This window comes from Phalacrocorax aristotelis, chromosome 4 (assembly GCF_949628215.1).
Source record: "Phalacrocorax aristotelis chromosome 4, bGulAri2.1, whole genome shotgun sequence".
In the NCBI taxonomy this organism is placed as follows: Eukaryota; Metazoa; Chordata; class Aves; order Suliformes; family Phalacrocoracidae; genus Phalacrocorax; species Phalacrocorax aristotelis.
Genome location: NC_134279.1, coordinates 5,742,921 through 5,762,028, shown reverse-complemented (window position 1 = coordinate 5,762,028; position 19,108 = coordinate 5,742,921). Strand labels below are relative to the sequence as shown.

At 41.5% G+C, this 19,108-nt stretch overlaps 1 protein-coding gene across 4 annotated transcripts in view; it reads left to right on the top strand.

Moving 5' to 3' along the window:
* SEC24D (SEC24 homolog D, COPII component) overlaps positions 1-19,108 on the top strand; it is a 74,249-nt gene that overhangs the window by 53,434 nt on the left and 1,707 nt on the right. For all 4 annotated transcript variants that reach the window (XM_075090127.1, XM_075090126.1, XM_075090128.1 and 1 more), the window contains 12 exons: positions 2,672-2,796; positions 7,237-7,428; positions 8,027-8,120; positions 10,598-10,714; positions 11,158-11,328; positions 12,067-12,163; positions 12,810-12,955; positions 14,875-15,013; positions 15,465-15,583; positions 17,181-17,360; positions 17,891-18,082; positions 18,634-18,723. In XM_075090127.1, coding sequence (XP_074946228.1) covers positions 2,672-2,796; positions 7,237-7,428; positions 8,027-8,120; positions 10,598-10,714; positions 11,158-11,328; positions 12,067-12,163; positions 12,810-12,955; positions 14,875-15,013; positions 15,465-15,583; positions 17,181-17,360; positions 17,891-18,082; positions 18,634-18,723 — 1,662 coding nt within the window. The remainder of the gene's footprint in view (positions 1-2,671; positions 2,797-7,236; positions 7,429-8,026; positions 8,121-10,597; positions 10,715-11,157; positions 11,329-12,066; positions 12,164-12,809; positions 12,956-14,874; positions 15,014-15,464; positions 15,584-17,180; positions 17,361-17,890; positions 18,083-18,633; positions 18,724-19,108) is intronic.

Here is a 19,108-nt window from a genome sequence, read left to right as displayed (position 1 = left end):
TATGAGACTAGCAAGTAAGAATAACAAATAGCAAAGTCACGGATCACTGGTCTTTAACTGGGGGCGTTGGGTTGGTCCTAGCTAGCATGTTGCACTGGTTGGAGGATATAGTTGAAATTCGGATGCAGTGTTGCATTTTAGATGCATGTCTTCTATTGATTTTAAAGACAGACACACGCCTAAATTGCCTTCCCAGTATTCAAAACCTTAGCAAGGGAATTTGACCTTGTAATCTTTTCCTGGCAAGAGTGAGTTTAGTATTCTAACCAGTAAGTAAATTACAATGGAATGGGTTCTCTCTCGTAATATTAACTCACTGAAGAACTCAGTCCAAAGCCTGCTCAAGTCACTGTAAATATTTGTAGTTCATTTTATTAGAGGACTGTATTTGATACTTCCGAAAGCATAAATTACTTAAACTTTTCAAACTTTATCTCAGTTTACAAAACTACAAGTGTGACTTCATCTGTCCACAGCGTAGACGTATTTGTCTGTTCTTGCTGAAATCAGACAGAATTTTCTTCCTGTCTTTGGAATTGAGGTCATGATACGGTTAGGAAAGCCAACTGGGTCCTACAAAGTCTTGAAGTAGATACCAATAACTTCCTCAGACCATCAAATTATTGCTGGTGCGCAGAAAGTGGACAGGTTTAATTCTGCTTTCTCACTAGGGTACTGCTCCAAAACCTCGTGAAATCCCTGAGATGACCTATATAGATTTTATTGAAACTGGGGTTAAACCCCAATTCAGAACCCCAGGAGAGAATTGTAGTGAGGCATTACAGAAATACAGCGCAGGATCCTCAGTGTAACTCCATCAAATTCGGTTAAGCTTTGGTGATTTCAGGAAAACTCATGTACTGAATGGCTCTGTGCCATTTTCACAGTTCTTTTTCTCTGCTCCAGTGTGTAACCCTGTGTGATGCAGTCATCATCACAGTGCATCCTTCAGTGCGGTGGCCTTTGCCATATAGCTTAAATCAGGGAGTTTCCTTGATAAGTCATCCGGGATGGTCTGTCTTCTTGTTGCAAAGACCCATCCATAGGCTTACTAGAAAGTTACAAAAAAGAAATCTCTTACAAGATTAGCACTCACGCTGGAAATGCTAAGTCATTAAATTTTACAGAGGTTAATGTTATTTGATAATTCATTTTCCATTTTGCTGCAAGTTGCAAAGGTTTAGTTCTTTTATAAATCCAGTTTAAGACCAGAACTGAAAAGTCATTTCCTTTTGTGCTTATCAAATGACAAGGATGAACAGCTACAAAAAATGTGAACAAATAACAGCTGTTTTGCATTATTGCGCTCCTGCTAAGCGGATGTGGCAAGAGCACAAGCCTTCAAGCCTACCATATATTTGTCAGAAATTACGCAGGGATTCTTTATAAATGATGATGCGATACAAGAGGTTTGAAGTAGAGTTTGATACGGTTTTTGAAACTAGAATCCAAGTACAGTAAATGGAACAGCTTTTAAAAATTCTGCCTGGTCTTAGTTCACAGGAATTAATCCTGATTTACATGATTCACATGAAATGACATCAAGGGTATGATGTTAAGTTTAGTTAGAAGTGTGCCAGGGACTATGGATAAGGCATGTCAAGGGTTAGATGATTTTTTTCCTTAAAGGGAGTTTTCTGAGGTTTAGTTTAACAAGTATAATTTGGTTAAGTGGCCAGAACTCTGTACATGAAGGCAGTCAAACAGTATAATGGAAAAGCTGTCCTGAATTTGACACCAAGTAATGACCGCTACTCATCTTAATGGGAATTCGGAAAATGGATCTTAGGGAGTAGGGTGATTACTGCTGCTGTGTTCACTTTATACGATCTTCTTCCTGGGTACATCTCTAAGCACGGCATTGCTTTATTTGGAAACAAAACCCCTTCATCTTACTTTTTCCTACATACAGAAACTTGTGTCAGGAGTGTGTGCCACGATTTGTACGCCACTTCCATTATGAATAAGAAGAATTCCCGAAGGAATCTGTACCGGCCCAAGTCACTGCTGTGTGTGCAGCAGTTACACACGTTGAATGTTCCACTCTCACGCGTTGATTATCTTGCAGAAAGTCAGCTTATTCCTGAAAGTACAGTCCAGCTGTCCACAATGCATTGGAGCATGAGACAGGATGCAGATCATCACCACTTAGTACTGCTGAGAACGGAGATATTTTAATTCTGGTTCAGTACCTCAGTTGTGTTTTCTGTTTCCAGATGGGTTAGAAATCACTTAACAGTTGTTAGAGGCAAATGCTAACAAAACCTGAATTTAAGCATTCACGTTAACAGAGTGGTATTGCGTCTTGATACAGGGAATGCAAAACCAGTATGGGTACAGAAAAAAAACAAAAGGCGAATTTGTTTAAACACTCAAATTCCAGCAGAAAATATCTGTGTTTCATTTTACCTAATTAACTGTTACCCTTTACATGGTTTATTATTTTAATATTTTATTATTGGATGCTATTTACCAGTAATAATGTTTTCTTTCAGGGGTGGACTTTACCCAATATGTGTCAGCTTTCTGCAATAGTTGCGATTTATGATCCATGGCATTTTCCAGACAACTGAACGCTGTATTTAGATTGCCTTATGGTACCACCTGCAAATTTTTCCAACATAACAGGACACTGTCTAATTTTTCCTGTGAATGCTCGTTTTTCCTGTAGAACAACAAGCCTCCAAAGCCACCAGCTTATATCTTCATGATTGATGTATCATACAGAAACATAAACAGTGGCCTAGTTAAACTCATATGTGAGGAACTGAAGACTCTGCTAGATAAGCTTCCAAGGTAAAGAAACAGAAGTGTGCTTTGCTTAACTCGCTACACTGCGGTTTTCATGCAGCTTTGCACATTGAGAGGTGAAAACAAGCTACAGAAAATGTCAAAATTTACCGTACAGGCATTTTTGGGGTGATAGTGACCAAATGTTTACACTGCTGGCAGCTCTTAAACTTTGTCTGGGCTTACTATGTGAATGGAAAGAATCTGTCGTACTAATCGCCCATGTAGCGGGCATTCTTTTCCTTCCTTCTAGTGAACTCTAGTGGCAGTATCAGCCAAGTCCCAGCTTGTAGTTTTGATTTTACCTGCTTACAGTAGTTCCGTTTCCTGCAATGCTGTTTTTCTCATTAAATTAAACAGGGAAATATCAAAACCAGAATACTCAAGAATGGCAAGTCTCTCTAAAGCCATAGTGTTGGTAGTTTGTATCTTTAGCTCTTACTGTTTGTTAATTAGCAAAACTTTTAAAGCTTCTTGCTGAGCTGTGAGACTTTTCTATCCTGCTATGTATCTGAGAGGAGAACAAATCTTGTAGGCAGCAAACACGTTATGAAATGTAGCACATTTGCTTTGTGAGCATTAAGACACACTAGCAGTAGTATTATTACTGTCGGTATTGATGGGTGTGTTACTTTAATGTAGTTTAGTATAGTTTTTAGTATGGTATATTAGTAGAGTTTTCATTACAGTTTAAGTAATGCAGCCTCATGTAGTTAAATGAGAGTGGTGAAAGACAGAAATTAAGTAGACAAGATGCTTCTTGGCAAAGGCATATAAAAGCATTGAAGAACGTACAGAAAGAAAATGCATTCCGAATAACAATACATGCAGAGAGAATGGACTTCAGAAATAGAGCAAAGTGAGGAAGGGTGGGAGACAGGCTCCTTGAGATAATCTGGGATATGTTAAAAATCTTTTATCGTGTGTCCTTCTGGGATCTCTGTGCATGAAAGAAATTCCAGCCCAGGGTGGGGGGTTAGTTTGTCAGATGCCCATGTAAGGCCATCTCTCATGTACTTTGTCACTGAAGATTACACTGGAGGCACAAGTGTTTGATATTATCCTGAACATATCTCAGAGCTTTCCGTCAGGATTGGTCATGACCCTGAAGATAATAGAAGGCATGAGCGTAGTAACATAAAGCAGTGGCAGTTTAGAAGCACCTAGGCTTGAATAGGGAAAGTTGAAGAAAAATGAAACCAAGCCTACCTGCATCACAAAAAAGACACATTAATTCTTCTCCTCGCCAGCACTCCGCAGAGATCTGCTGCTAAATAATTTGTTTGCAGGGCCAAAGTTTTCATGTCTACTGAAAAAAGCAATAAAAAAAAATAAAGGGCAGGCCTTTCAGTTTCTTCAGACTCATCTGTTGTCTTTAAACAACATAATCTAAAAAAAAAAAAACCCAAGGCATTCCACCAAAATCTGTGGTGAAGCTTTCATATTGGTGCTGATACAGAGGTCATTGTGTGTCGATTTTCTGCTGCTGGACAAAGACACCTGCAAAAATATTCTGCTGTTACCACATGAGGTGAAAGCTCATTCCTGTGCTGGGAATTCACCCTGTGAATTCCGCTTGTAGCGGAAACCCTTGGGGTAGCAAAGCAATCTGTGTTACAGAAGGGCGGCTGGTGTAAAGGCCTGTGCCAGGTAAGCCTGTGAAAGTGGCTGCGAAGTGAGAATTAGAGGCAGCAAAGAAAGGATTAAAGTAGGTGGCTCAAGACCTGGTGTTAAGAACTTCATGTTTTTGTAGACTTGCAGCACAGCAGAAAACACATTATTTGCTTGCTTGAAATTTTAGAGCAGACATTTTCAAACTTATGTGTTCCAAATCAGAAACCCCTGATTCTGTATTTAGAGAAATACAGAGAAATATGTTTATAGAAATTGTGCTTAGGAGCTCAGAAAATCAGGCTGATGGATTGTGCAAATACGATCTTTGGGTGCATAATTAAAAAAAACCAAACCATTTGAATGCATTTCTGTACATATGATCCAGGCATCTCATTCTGAGATTCTGAGAAGAGCTGGATAGTGTGTGAGCTATGGAGGCAATCGGCTGCTACATTTGCAGCTAATCTTTAAAACTAGGATAGAAGAAGTTGGATGAGGTGTGGCAATACAGACTGCCACAGGTGAGAGCAGTATCTGAAAAAATTGTCTCAAATAGCTGCTGTGTAACAATTTTGGCACTATGAGGATGATGTGGACGCTTCTCTTTGAAGTAGGAAAGTGCTGTGTGTGCAGAAAGCTAATACCTTGTCCTCACCAAGCTCCTGAATGCTCCCCATTAATTCTGTTACTAAGAAAATAGTGTCTGAGTGCTGGGAATGATTAGAAATTTACATTCAGAAATGATGCGTCTGTTCAAGGTAGCGTATCTTGGAGGGATTATTTAAAATGCTTCTTTATGGGTGTTCAATCACAGAATATTGATTTGGTTTAGATCAAAGTAGCCCTTTTCTCATCCAGCTGGGTTCCCATAAAACACGGGAGGTAGATTACCATTCTAGACTGACGTGAGGGTTAAAGCTTGTACATGAGAAAAATTATTTCTCTCCCAAGTTCAGGGTTTCGGGTGAAGCTTGTGAAACTGCCAATGACAATTTTTTTTTTCTTTTTTTTGAAGGCAGACAAATTTGACAGCCAGGAAGAAGGCTGACAGTTTTTTTCTATTTGCTGGAAGAAAAAGTAAACGAGAATTGCACTAAAAGCCTGTTTGTGGTGTTTCTCCTCTTTAGTTTGACTTTTGATTCTGGAAGCATTTGTAAACTCATGAAAGGCAATCTCTTGGTTGCAGTGGAACAGGATGAAGGCCTTGCAATGGATTTTGGTGGGGCCAAAGCATTACACCCCGTAGGAGGATAAATATTTTCAAACCCTGGCTGCTTTACTGTGGTGGAGGCTCAGGGTGACTGTTAACACTCCCTTGTTTCTTCAGAGGTTAGAGCGAAGGATAAATAGTAGATTTTTTGCCCCAAGTGCCTAGTAATTGGAAATACTATGGTAGGGCTCTGGTAGTGAATTCTTTTGGTGTGATAGTAATGTCTGTATGAGTCTGTGTGCATTATGGTATCCTGTTTGTCGATTAGTGTATTTCTTTGTGTTAAGTATTTTACAGTCATAACCTTCCGTGAGTGGCTTCTTTTATAAACTAAAGAAAATCAGCTTGGCTGTTTCTGTGGTTCCTATTGCCACAGTCTCAGAGAACATTGTGGTACATAGTTCTACATCCTGATGGGATCAAACAGTAACTCTTGCTGTTCCCCTGTTGAAATGGAAACTGAGGCATAGAGAAATTAAATAATTTCATCTCAGGTTGTAAATTAAGTCAGGATTTCCAAGTTTCAGTACTTTGAATATGAAACTCTCTCAAACATGCAGAAGCATTAGACCACAGACTGCAGTATTTGCTGGTTTTGTGACATCTCACCCTAAGTAGGCTGCTTATATGTTTCATGTTGCTGAACAGAACAGACGGGCTGGCCTGTAGTAATTGCAAGTGCCTCAGGCTTCCTATCAGGCATTGTCGTGCTAAAGGCTTGGTTTGTCATTTACAAGAGGAACAACACTGCTACAAGAGGTGTTATGTTATTAGTAATTAAGACCAGTTTTTTCAACAGGGTTGCCTTTTACAGAAAAGCTCACTAAGCTTAGGACTCTAAACCGGGTAAGGGTCTAACTAGTACTATTAATAACGCCGCTACTAACGGCAGGGTGAGCTACTGCTTAGAGGAGTCACCACCACAAAAACAGAGGGTGAGCTACTGCTTAGAGGAGTCACCACCACAAAAACAGAGGCCGAGCCTGCTGCCTCGGGGCTCCTGTGGGCGCAGCTCACAGCAGCAGTTTGCTAGCTCTGGTTGGCCTGGGAACTTACTAGCAATAATGAGTAATTTCTACAGTGTGTTTCCTGCGTGATGCACAGCTCTTGAGGATCTGTCAGCTTCTGCTGCTTAAAAGTAGTCCTGCTGAAGCAGAGGATTGGCCCACTGAAGTCACCAGACGTTATTCAAGCCTAGTTACTGTTCTTACTAGGCATCAGTCTTAGTGTCACTGAATTATGGTGTATTCTAAATAAAGCTGGGTTTCTGATTGTATCTTGTAACTAATTGTCCTGTTCTCTCTCTTTTCCCTGTTTTGAGGAGAACACGGTTTATTCTTTATCTTACAGACTTTTGATTGCTTGCACGGGATGCATGGTTGGTAGGGTTGAGATAAATTTATATATTTTTTAAAAGCAAATAATATATCAGTTGATTTTATCAGGGTGTTTTAATTTGACCCGAGGCAAAGATTGAGGCCGTTACATCTGCTTGGTTGTTGTTTGCTTTGTTGCTCCCAGTACAGATAATGATCTGAAAGCAGTCTTGCATTGCAAAGGAACGTTTTTATTGCAAGGTCAGAATTTCAGAATTATAACCAGTTTTTATATTTTTCTTACAGAGAAGAGCAAGAAGAATCCTCAGCAATTCGAGTTGGTTTTGTTACTTACAACAAGGTCCTCCACTTCTTTAACGTAAAGAGCAGCTTAGCTCAGCCTCAGATGATGGTGGTCTCAGATGTTGGAGAAGTTTTTGTTCCCTTGCTGGATGGTTTCCTTGTTAACTTTCAGGAATCACGATCTGTTGTTATCAAGTAAAGTATAATTATTCCATGTATGAAAAGATTTGAGTGCTTCTGATACGCATTATGCCTTTTGGTCAGTTGTGTTATGGGGGTACGTGTATTTATTGAAATACTTTAGAAGCCAGCTGATGCTTCAAGTCATATATTTTCCACCTCTGAGGCAAAGAAAAAGTTTGAAATTGAAAGCATATTTAGGCCAGGTGTAAGCCATGCATCTTCAGCTGTGCTGCTTCAGAAACGGGAGGAGGGTTGTGGCTGTGTGCCATGTTGCACGTTTTTCCTCTTGTGATGTATATGATGCACACCTGGATATGATCTAAGGACTTTTTCGTTCTTACAGCACGATAGAACTCTTAAATTTTAGCTGTTTTTTATTTATTGTGTGTTCCTTTACGTTACCAGCTTTGAAATAATGCATCTCACAGGATTTAAAAATTCATAGTTGGTTTTATTCTGGCTGGAATCCTAAAAAATTGAGCAATCAAAATTCATAATTTTTTACCATAAATTTGCATGGAAAACATCCTGCTGTGTGAAGACTTGATGTGTTTGGGGATTATCCCAAATATGCTAACTGGTTGAGACACTGATCCCTTGTCTTTCATAGCTTGTTGGACCAGATTCCAGAGATGTTTGCAGACACTAACGAGAGTGAGACCATCTTCGCTCCTGTTATCCAGGCTGGCATGGAGGCGCTAAAGGTTAGTGTGTTCCTCTCTGTAAGAGAAGCGGCTCTTTAATAAGACTTGATAAGCTGCAGAAATTCCATTTGCTGAAAGCCAGTCCCGAGTCCTCCTACAAATCACAATGGGAAGTTAGGGAAAAAAGTCCCTGATTGTTTCCAGCGCAAACGTTCTGTTATTCTAACAGTATGTTTGAACTGCTTTAGTCAAAATGAGAACACTGACGAGCGTAACATCTGTTTCCAGATTTTGCCTATTGAGGGAAACCAATCCCTAGAGTCTGTTCTACTTAGAATGGATGTTTAGGAGAAGATGAGGAGCAGGAGTCAGCTTCTCATTCGGCATTTGAGAGAAATAAAAAGGTTTAGTTACTGCAACAGAACTAATAGATAACTCTGGATGTTTGCACAGATGTCTAGTCCTTGCATGTAAGAAGGGCAGGAGAAGAGTCAGAATAAGATACGATTTTGCCCTGCCTGTTCTGCTTCTGCTGCCTTCTTGTGCAAAACGAGATATTTATGACTATGACTCAATCGGGTGGGGGCTTGGAGGGTTTCCGCTTAACTGACAAGTTCTCACAGCTTGAATACGGCTGAAAACGAATCCACAGGTCAAGATGCATCCCCAGTTGCTTTCTGTATGTCCGGGACATCCCCTAAAGTGCTGACATTTCCGTGGAGTGCTGCCAGTTAAAAGAATGCCACCATGGCTCGCTCTAAGACTTGTAGGGGCAGAAAACAGCCAGTGGTATTTTAAAATAGTTGATCTATCTGTGTGCTGTGTGCAAGTAAAGCTTGAACTTTGAGTAGGTAATTTCGTTGAACCAAAAATATACAGCGTTTCTCAGATCTGTTTCTTACATATTTAATTAGTACCTGCTTTCTTGTGATTCGATAGTGCCAGGAGGTGTGTGCGCAAAACATACGTTTGGTTACCGCTTCTGTCAGAATGCTCTTCCCTGACACCTGACTTCTACTAAACAAACTTAAGGGCCATAATTATAACTTTCCTTTGTCATTGGCTATAAAAGAAAGCGCTCTTAATTAAGCTTTTTATTTATCTCGGTACTTTAAAGTTATAATTTGCAAGGATTTTCACTGTGACTTATTAATATGCATATAGCTGTGCTCAGAGAAATGATTCCTGTCGAAAAGGAATACAATGGATTGTGTTCCTATTTGGGATCAATTTTAATACATTTTTAGAAATAAAATATATACATTCTAGAAAATGTGTCAAAAGCAACGTCAGTAATTCCTGATGCGTATCATGACAAATTGTTATTTGCTGAGTCTTTCAGTCCTCAGCAGAATGCTTCTAAAAATGAATTTAAGAAATTGGCGTTTGTGATTAAAGATAACTGTGCTTGAAATATTAGGGGTGAAATTTCAGCTCTATTTGAAGTAATATACTGTCTTCAGTTGCATTTCTGCCATAGCAAAGAGATTTCTAGTTTTCCCAGAAGGATCCCATAGCTTATTTTGAAATGTGGAATATCTTTGGAATATCTTTATCTGTCTTGCGAACATTTTAAGATCTGGAGGAGAAAGAGTAGCAAAGCTGATTTGTGTCCGTAGTCTTGGGTATTGCAGTTTTAACCGGGATGTGTGGTTAAGTCTGAAGCAGGAAAAGGACAAATCCTTCTTTCCCCCTTCCTCCCCTTCACCTTCACCCAACTTTTTCAGTACTTGAAGACCTCAGAATTGCTAATCCGTTTTCATTTCACTTGGCTTTAACTTTTGGTCAGCCCTGGAGCGGTCAGGCAGCTGGCCTAGATGGTCGTTGTAGATCCCTTCCAGCCGAAATACCTGCGGTACTGCTACTGTTGTTGCTTTCTTCTTTGGAATTCAGGGGTTTCTGCCAGTAGTTTGTCATCTTGGTAAATATCACATCCTCCTTAGAGCTCTGAATAAGAATAGAAAACTTGAATAACACTGGCAGTTACTTCATTTCTTAGTGGCAGGAGGAAATGTTAATCACAAGTTTTGATACTCCTGCATTTTAGTTGAGATTCGAACGTAGAATCTAGTACAGGACTGTAGCTGTGGCTCGTCGATAAAAATGCAGTGAACACTGGTGCCTGAACTGAAAGAAGTAATTTTTCTGTTAAATTGCATTTCCTTTTAGTTTGATCCAATTTAGTATTTGTATTTTGGATACTTATTGCTTGTTTCATAAGGCTTGTGTGCAACTGGAAAGTGTTCAAGAGGGATGTTCCTAGTTTTGCCTATCAAGAGTTTAGATTCCTGTGCAGAAATTACTGTAACAATGCATCAGCCAACTTACTGTCTGCTAGACTAAGTTATTTACTGGCATAAAATTCCCAGTTTGTTTTGGGACTTACTTCCGTAAAATTTTGAGTCTCTAAGTGAATTATTTAGCTCTGAGGAGCTTGCAGAAAGTTTACACTGTTCTCTGAGATACCACAGTCTATGAAAACTAGGCTTGTTTATCTTAGCAGTAATAAGTATGCCAATATGGTGTCTTTGAAACAGGCTGCAGAATGTGCTGGAAAATTGTTTATCTTCCATTCTTCATTGCCAACTGCGGAAGCACCAGGGAAGCTGAGAAACAGAGATGACAAAAAACTACTCAATACAGATAAAGAAAAGGTATTTTCCACTCTGGGTTAACAAGGGACTGCTGTTACGCTGGACTTCTCTAATAGAGCCCTGATCTTTTTTCATTCATTTTCTTTTACAAAGATGTGTTGTTTAATCAGATAATATTCCCATTCTCACTGTGCCCTGATGGTGTAGGTACATGGATGTTGGAACTCCAAAGTCAAACTAGGGTAGAGCACCCCCCAGCAGCAAATAATGCCGCCCATCAGAGCCTTTGCGACCTGCCTGTTCAGCAATGTCATTCTCTAAGAACGCCCCGAGTTGGTTCCCTGCATACGAGTGTATAGGCAGGGGCAACGTGTTCTTAATCGAATTTGTGCCTCACTTAAAACTTCCACTTCATCTTTTTTATTTCAAGCGGGAATTTGGATTGTGGTTGGCCACCAACAGTGTCTAATGTTATGACACTTGTATTTTTTAATTCTGTGCAGGTACTCTTCCAGCCCCAGGTAAACTCTTACGAGGCCTTAGCCCGGGATTGTGTGGCTAACGGCTGCTGCGTGAATTTGTTCCTCTTCCCAAACCAGTATGTGGACGTAGCTTCCATGGGTCTTGTCACAATGTACACTGGAGGAACACTGTACAAGTACAACAATTTCCAGGTAAGCGATGCAGGCTCCCTGCCTTTCAGGTAGTAACACCTGGGGATTTGTTGGTTTTCTTTTTCATTTCAGTGTGTGCTTTGATGTTATTAACCTGACAGTGGAGTAACTCTACAAAACTTACTTAGAAACACCAGGGGCTAAAATTCAAACTTAGAACTGACAGGTCGGGCTCCAATATATATCTTGAAACAGTGATAAACTGGGTGGTGTCATAAAATTAAATCCATTTACTTAAATATGCTGGCCTTTGGGCAGGGAAGTCAGTTACTCCTGTAACAGATAAAAATGCTTATGATATAAGGCCCCAGAAAAAAGCCATAACAACACTTGTTTAAGATTTCATGAGAATCTCTCTGGGGAGTCAGGGACCTTCTCTGTGTCAGGAGCTGGCCCGTAAAAGCATTTTTGTGTATTTTCTGTAATTCTTAAGGTTGTGCTATAAACTCCTCGCTAGGCTGCAGGGTTAAGCGCAAGAACGGATATTACCAGAGATAATTTGATTGACTAGAAATTCTGGGTGTCCAAGCCTAGTGATGAAGTGGTGCACATTTGCACAGATGTGTTTCTGTTCACAAAACAACCACCAACGTTGTTCATCTCCTTTTAAAGGAAGAGTGAGCTGTTCAATGTGAAGAGCTTGGATGTCGGCAGGGTGGGGGTCACAGGGAGGGTTCCCGCTCTGTTGCTGCCACCCAGTGGCGAGCTGCAACCTTGGCTTTTGCCTTGCCTTTCTAGCTCGATGTGGACAGCCCGCAGTTCTTGAGCGACCTCAGGAAGGACATCGAAAAAAAAACCGGATTTGATGCAATAATGAGGGTCCGGACGAGTACAGGTAACGGAACCCGTTGCGAATGACAGTAAACATGAATGCGTGTGACAGTATATCATTTTAGGTAATATCGTGCTGTACAGATCACCTGTCAGATCAGGTTAACTGTTGTAACTTCATAATGTACCCCTTGAAAGGTCATCGGATAGCCTGATAAAATGCGTGAATATGTCCTTCCTGTATATGCCTCCTTAATAATTAATTTTCAAATACAAGTAAGGCTTCTGATCATTATGCATGCTGCTGGCAGTGTAAGTTAAGTTGTATGAAAAATAAGTGTTGCTGCTGGACACTTACACGTTCCTTCATTTTCATACTTCAATGACATTACTATGTTCTACTTTTCAAGCATTTGTTCTTACCTCAAATGCAAGTATTTGAGAAACGCACACAGGCATGAAGTGGCGCAGAAGGCTCTGGGTGGTCCTGCTTCGTGGCGCATCAGCTTGTCCCTCTCAGCCTACTGTCAAAAAATGCCATCGGCAAGGGCAGTTGGGGCCCCCTGAGGCTGCAGATCCCTGAGGGAGAACGGTACCTGTCTCAGCAGCAAAACTGCCTGACCGTAAAAAGGAAGTCACAAAATCACGTCAATTTTATTTGCCGTTTTTAGATAAAAGGATATGCTTCTTTTCTTTTAATCTGGCTGTAGGCTTCAGGGCTACAGACTTCTTTGGCGCTATTTACATGAACAACACCACAGACGTAGAGATGGCAGCAGTTGACTGTGACAAGGCAGTGACGGTGGAGTTCAAACACGATGACAAACTGAACGAAGACAGCGGAGCCTTAATTCAGGTAAAAAAAACTTAATTGCGTGTAATGTCATGCAACCGTGAGCGAGAACTGCAGCCGTAACAGAAAAAAAGTTACGGCGTAGGACTGACGGGAGCGAGGCACAGCTTGCACAGGCTCTGGTGACAGAATACCACTAAAGAAAGGGTTTTAATTAACTAGCCAAAGGTTGCATCTTAACTCAAAAGCACAAACGGTGCCCCTCGTGATAAGTAGGGTGTTTGCCTACTACCGTGCTGCATGTTCTGTTCAGGTATACCAAAATGCGTTCCAAGTGCTCGCTGAGAGCTCGTCTGCTATTATTTTTTCCATTTTACTAAATAAGCCTATCTGGAGTACAAGATTCATTACTGCTTATCTGGAAACCATTACTGCTGCGGCATTCTGCGTCAGATCTCTGTTCAAGAGCAGTTCTCTGTTGCTAAAAATCACTTCCAACCCTACGGACTGCTCAAGACCCACCAGCAATGGGACCCGTGCAACGCAAGTTCTCGCTTGCACATCGCCAGCGGCTGACTGCCCTGCTCCCTCTGGCTCGTGGCGCGCAAGCGCTGGAAGCCCCATGGCGCTCACCTGCTGGCATCAACCTGTACTCGGTGAATTATGACAAGGCACGCAGCACCCGGGCACGTAGGAGACAGCCCATCGGACTGGCGGTGGGAGCACCACTAGCACAAGGCTGCCCCGTGCCTCAGGAGCTTCATTCCTACCTTGAAAACACGAGGCTGTTCCAGGGCTAATCAATCTTTGCTTCCCACCGTAGTCCACAACACGGGACCTCAGTAACAGTTCCTGGAAATGCCACTGAGGTAATAATTGGTATTCGCTGCATAACTTGCCAACAAACAGGCTTGTGATACAGCTTTTGTTAGGAATGGGAGTATCTCACCCCCTACCAGATAATGGGAAGCTGCTGTTTACTATTCTGGACATTTAGTCATGCCTTTTTCCTATTTAATGACAGAAAATGTTACAGCTTGCAAGGTTTTAAACGTAAGCCACGGAATTATCTGAACTTTTTCTGTTCTGCCTGGCTTTTCGCTTGCCCCTGTAGGTGCTCCCTTTCATAGGTCAGCAGGTATCCCTGCACGTGAAGCATTTGGTAAGTCCAAAGTCACTTCCCGGAGCCACGGTGCAGCAGTGACAGGGATGTACGCGCCATGCGGATGTTGCAGTTACAGCTCTTTCATATGAGAGCTACGTGTGGAAGTAGCTAATGCAAGGCAGACTACAGTAACTTGGAGCCTGTGTTTGCCCCGCAGGCTTTGGATCATACATTACGTTGAAGTATCACCATTATATTGAAGTAGATTTGGAGTCCTAAGGAGTTCATAAATTACACCCTCAGGTTTTAATAAGTAAGTCCACAGCAGCTGTGTGGTGCAGGGGGTAGCAGGACCTCTTCTTTCATTTCAAAAGGAACTTACACATGTAAAAAGAACCACCCAACTTTTCAAGGTTAGGATTTTTTTTCCCGTATTGTTTTTGCTAAGAAATAATGTGATGGGCAGAGTACTTCTCAGCAAGCTTCTCATCTCTTGTAGAGCGTCTTTTCACATACATTTGTTTGAACTGTTCAAATATTGCAGTTACTAAGTATGATTTACAAATCTACAATCAGTGGTCGCTTAGCTTCAGCTGATACCATCGGTGTGTAGCAAATGACAGTAATAAGCCTTTCGATCAGTCATATTATTTTTTATAATTTTAAGATTAGTAACTTTAATAATATCTAATATACTTCCTTAAAAAAAAATACCGGTACGTTGGTCCTTGAGATGGCAGAAGCACTGAAGCAGCACCGCAAGGCTGTCTTCAGAAGTAATTATACGCCTTTTACGCACAAAGGTGGCGGGCTCTTGCACGACAGCAGCTTTTTGCTTTAAAATACAAACAACCAGCGCTTTGCTCCTCTGTTGCAGTGCGCTGTCCTTTACACATCAATAAGCGGGCAAAGACGACTGCGCATACACAATATCGGTTTAAACTGTAGCTCCCAGTTAGCTGATATCTACAAGAGTTGCGAGACTGATGCACTTATCAACTTCTTCGCTAAGTCAGGTAAAGTTACAAGAGACCGGTTTTTGTTTCCTTTTGTACTCTGGGCTAGAGGGAGGGGCAGGAAAGGGAGCTGCAGTGATTACCTAGCGGGAAGTCATGTTTTGTAACTTGCTGCTCCAAGCCTGAGCAACTCTTGAAGTAGCATAAAACTGAGAAGACAAATAGATGATGATGTATTTTAGATGTACTGCCGGTGAAGTAATGCTTGTAAAGGTAGCTAGGAACATGTAATGCACAAAAGGGTGTAGGCACAGCAGTGGAAATGGACACCCTATCGTAGTGGTGGGGGGTTGGCAAAGATGAATAAACGTCCCCCAAAATGCTCTCTGTAATAGAAACTAAAAACTAGCCACAGACCTCAGGTTAGTAAAGCTAGAAGTTAGCAGAATATAGATACTTCAAGAGTACATGGCCAGCTTCAGTACGCTCTTTTATTCTTCTGGTTTTGTAGCTTACAAAGCCATGCTAAGCCAACCAGTGAAGGCCGTCAGAGAGATCCTGGTGAATCAGACAGCCCACATGCTGGCGTGTTACAGGAAGAACTGTGCCAGCCCCTCGGCAGTAAGCCAGGTAAAACCCACCCGAACTCGGTTCTCCCCCAGCTTTCAGGCTTTGCAGCAGCTGAACGACCACCCCCAGCCACCAGCAGCGGCAGAAAAGACAGTTTCAAGACAGACTTTTCTTTCAAATATAATTACTGACAGGTGGGATTCAGTGGTAGCGATTACAACACACGGAGGCTGTGGTTCCGGCACAAATGGCAATGCCGTTGAGGAATGGATGATCGTGTTCACACAAAGGCGCTTAGACAGCCTTTTTCTTCCTGTGGGAATTACTCACAAAGCTTTCATTTTTTCTTTCTTTCTTATGATGTTAAAGATTTTAGTATTCTAATTTTTAATGAAGACGACTGTTATTATCTATCTGAATTTGCACATGGGTGTCTCAAGTGTGCTGGAGTGATAAATACCTGATGTCTAGATGGGGCCAAACTCCTGGCGGGGGGGACAAAAATCTATGGTGATCAAGGTAACAGTCTGCGACGCCTTTGTATACCAAAGGGTGGTAAGGAGCTCTAGGAACCCAATTACTGATAGTCTGCATTACTTGAACATTCTCTCAACTTAAGACATCTCTATGATGTTCAGCCCAATCTGTTAGCTATTCAGAACAACTGGGGCGGTCTAACTGAACCAAAAGGCCTTGCCAAATCATTTCAGCAACTGTTTCTGACAGAAGTCTTTTTCTGTTTCAAACAAATACCCAAAGATGGCTGAACTAAATCCAAATCCTGTAAGCATTTGACTTTAACTTCTGTTTTTCTTGCACCTCTCAAAACATTTCCCCATCGCCTTCAGCTTTTGAGGCACTTTAAAAACTAGCAGGACTGGCTGGCTTGCTGACACTTTTTTGAATGACAGTTGGCAATTCTGTACATTAATGCTGACGTTAATAGGGAGGCCAAAGGACTCACTCTGACTGTGTTGGAGGTATTGGATTTAGATTAGTTGCTTTGATGTCCTTTAAAATGTATCTTCCAATTTCTCCTTCTTCTTGACTGTACTACATAGCTTAGAATTATTAGCACAGCCTAATTATGTGACTTAGTAATCAATGCTCTGGTAAAAGCACCAGTTGTTTCCTTTTAGATTATTTGCCCTTCTGTCCTGGCAATTCAACAAGAGAAAGACTAAGGCTTTTACATACCGTGCAACGCTTCCAATAATCAAAAGCCTGGGCAATGAATTGTTTAATCTCAGTGAGGGCTAAATATGTTAGGACCAATGCCAGAGAGACACTTGCTGTGGACCGGCCTTTCCCTCCTAAATTGTTCAGAGAAAAAAACCACCCCTTTTTCCTATGTGACTCCCCTTTAACTTAGTACCTAAAAATGAGCATGGGTTACACAGAGATGTGGCATCCAAGATGATAACCACAGTCTATAGGGCAAATAATTTCTGTTGGATTCTTATTAAAAGTGTATTAAACATTCAGAGCTGGCCCATCTGGTTTGGAACAGCACATATTAAAAAAAAGTTTCTAGGTTGTTTTTTTTCCCTCTTTAATGAAAGAAAAGCAGTAGTGGGTTATTTAAATGTTTGAAAGTCCAGCTCCCATTCCCCAGCACGTGGGATATATTAAATAACAAGCCTTCTCTGCCTCTCAGCTCATCCTTCCGGATGCGATGAAGGTGCTGCCGGTGTACATGAACTGCCTGTTGAAGAGCTGCGTGCTAGTTGGCAGGCCAGAAATTCCCACTGACGAGAGAGCCTACCATCGCCAGCTGGTCATGTCTATGGGGGTAGCTGACACACAGCTGTTTTTCTATCCCCAGCTTCTACCACTTGTGAGTACGTTTGCACAGCTTTCTGGTTGCAGTAGAACTGTTTTCAGTATGCTGTTATTTTATAGTTGTGCAGATACAGAAACGATTCTGTCTGCCAGCCAAGTGTTATGCTACCCCGCTGGATTACATGGGTATTGTGATGTAGTTGCTGGCTGAACTAAACTGAGTTGGGGGGGTAGAACCTGTAGTTCAAAGGAAAAGGGGGAAGTAACATTATCAGTCACTGACATCAGCATCCTCTAAGAATCTCGCTGTGTTTTTAACAAGGTTTTCACCCAGGCTAAGGAAAGATACCAGCTTTACTAAGGATCAACACCGGTGTGCAAGTGTCTCCCCGCTTATGGCAGGTCTTCCTTTGCATGCAGTGCCTTAACTGAAAAAGAGGAGGTTTGATTTCCAGTTCCGCTGATCTGGAAAGGAAGTACTAAGCTGTACTAAACCCTTCAATAGTTACTTTCCAGTATCTAGTAAGAGCTTCAGTCACCTGGAAGTCACCTAGTCTAAAACTCCTGTGTATTTTTGCCCCACAGCACAGCCTGGATGTGAAGAGTGACGCTGTCCCAGCTGCCGTCCGCTGCTCTGAGGAGCGTCTCTCAGAAGGAGGGGCCTTCCTTCTGGCCAACGGTCTGACTATGTTCCTATGGCTGGGAGTCAGCACGCCCCCCGAGCTCATCCAAGGGCTGTTCAACGTGCCATCCTTCGCACACATCAGCACGGAGGCTGTGAGTATGGAGACTAGTCCCTTTTTCAGAGTTTATTAAGACCAGACTTACTAAAGACCCACCAGAGAAACAAGCAAGGCACATTTTCATCATTCAGCAGAATTCAGCAGAAACAGGTGACCAGCAGAAGGTGTTAAGGCACCAGAAGTATCTTTACATACACCAAACTTTAATAAGCTTTTACACTTTGAACTCTTAAGGGTGAGAAGCTTTCACAACATTTTTAAACCTTCTTAAGACTTTCACTCTTCCAAGTTATTAAAGTCCTGTTGAATCTGTATTGCTAAAATGGGAACAAAACACTTCACAATAATTAAAGTTTCTCCTCGTAGTGAATTTTCACATAGTGTGATTATTTTAAACTGAAAAATGGCTTAGACAGCTGGGTCTTTAGGATGAGACACACATCTTTGTGCAGGAGATGGCATTTCCCAGTTCAGAATGAAATCCACAGTACTTGCATCATGGATATCAGCAGCTACTCTCGTATGAATTAACTGGTAAGAGATGTGACTGGAATGTAACAACCTGCCATGCTTTCATTCTAACAGACATCACTGCCTGAGCTGGACAATCCATTTTCTAAGAAACTTAAGTCAATCCTGGAGCATATCCAGCACCAAAAGCCTTACACTATGAAGGTAAGACTTCTTTCTGCCTCAACTCATGCCTCACACCTGTTCAAAGGCACACTACTGGCTTTGACAAAACTTCTTGGTAGCTGTAAAAGGTTTTATAGATCAGGAATTTTCCTGTACATCAGTGAGTTCCAGCGTGCATTGTAGGCACAAGCATCTCAAATGTGCTTAATTCTTAAAGAGATTTTCAGAGGTAGTCAAGCCTAAAGGTTTTGTTCTGCAAACCTTAATTCACACTAGTTTCTCTCACCTGTGTTTATAAAAACAGCTACTGAAATGCTGAGATTTATTAATTTGGGGTTCCCCCCCAACAGCATACGGTAATAGATACAGGGGAACCGTACTGCCATTTAGTATGACTGGGTCGTAAACCTATGTATCTCTTCTC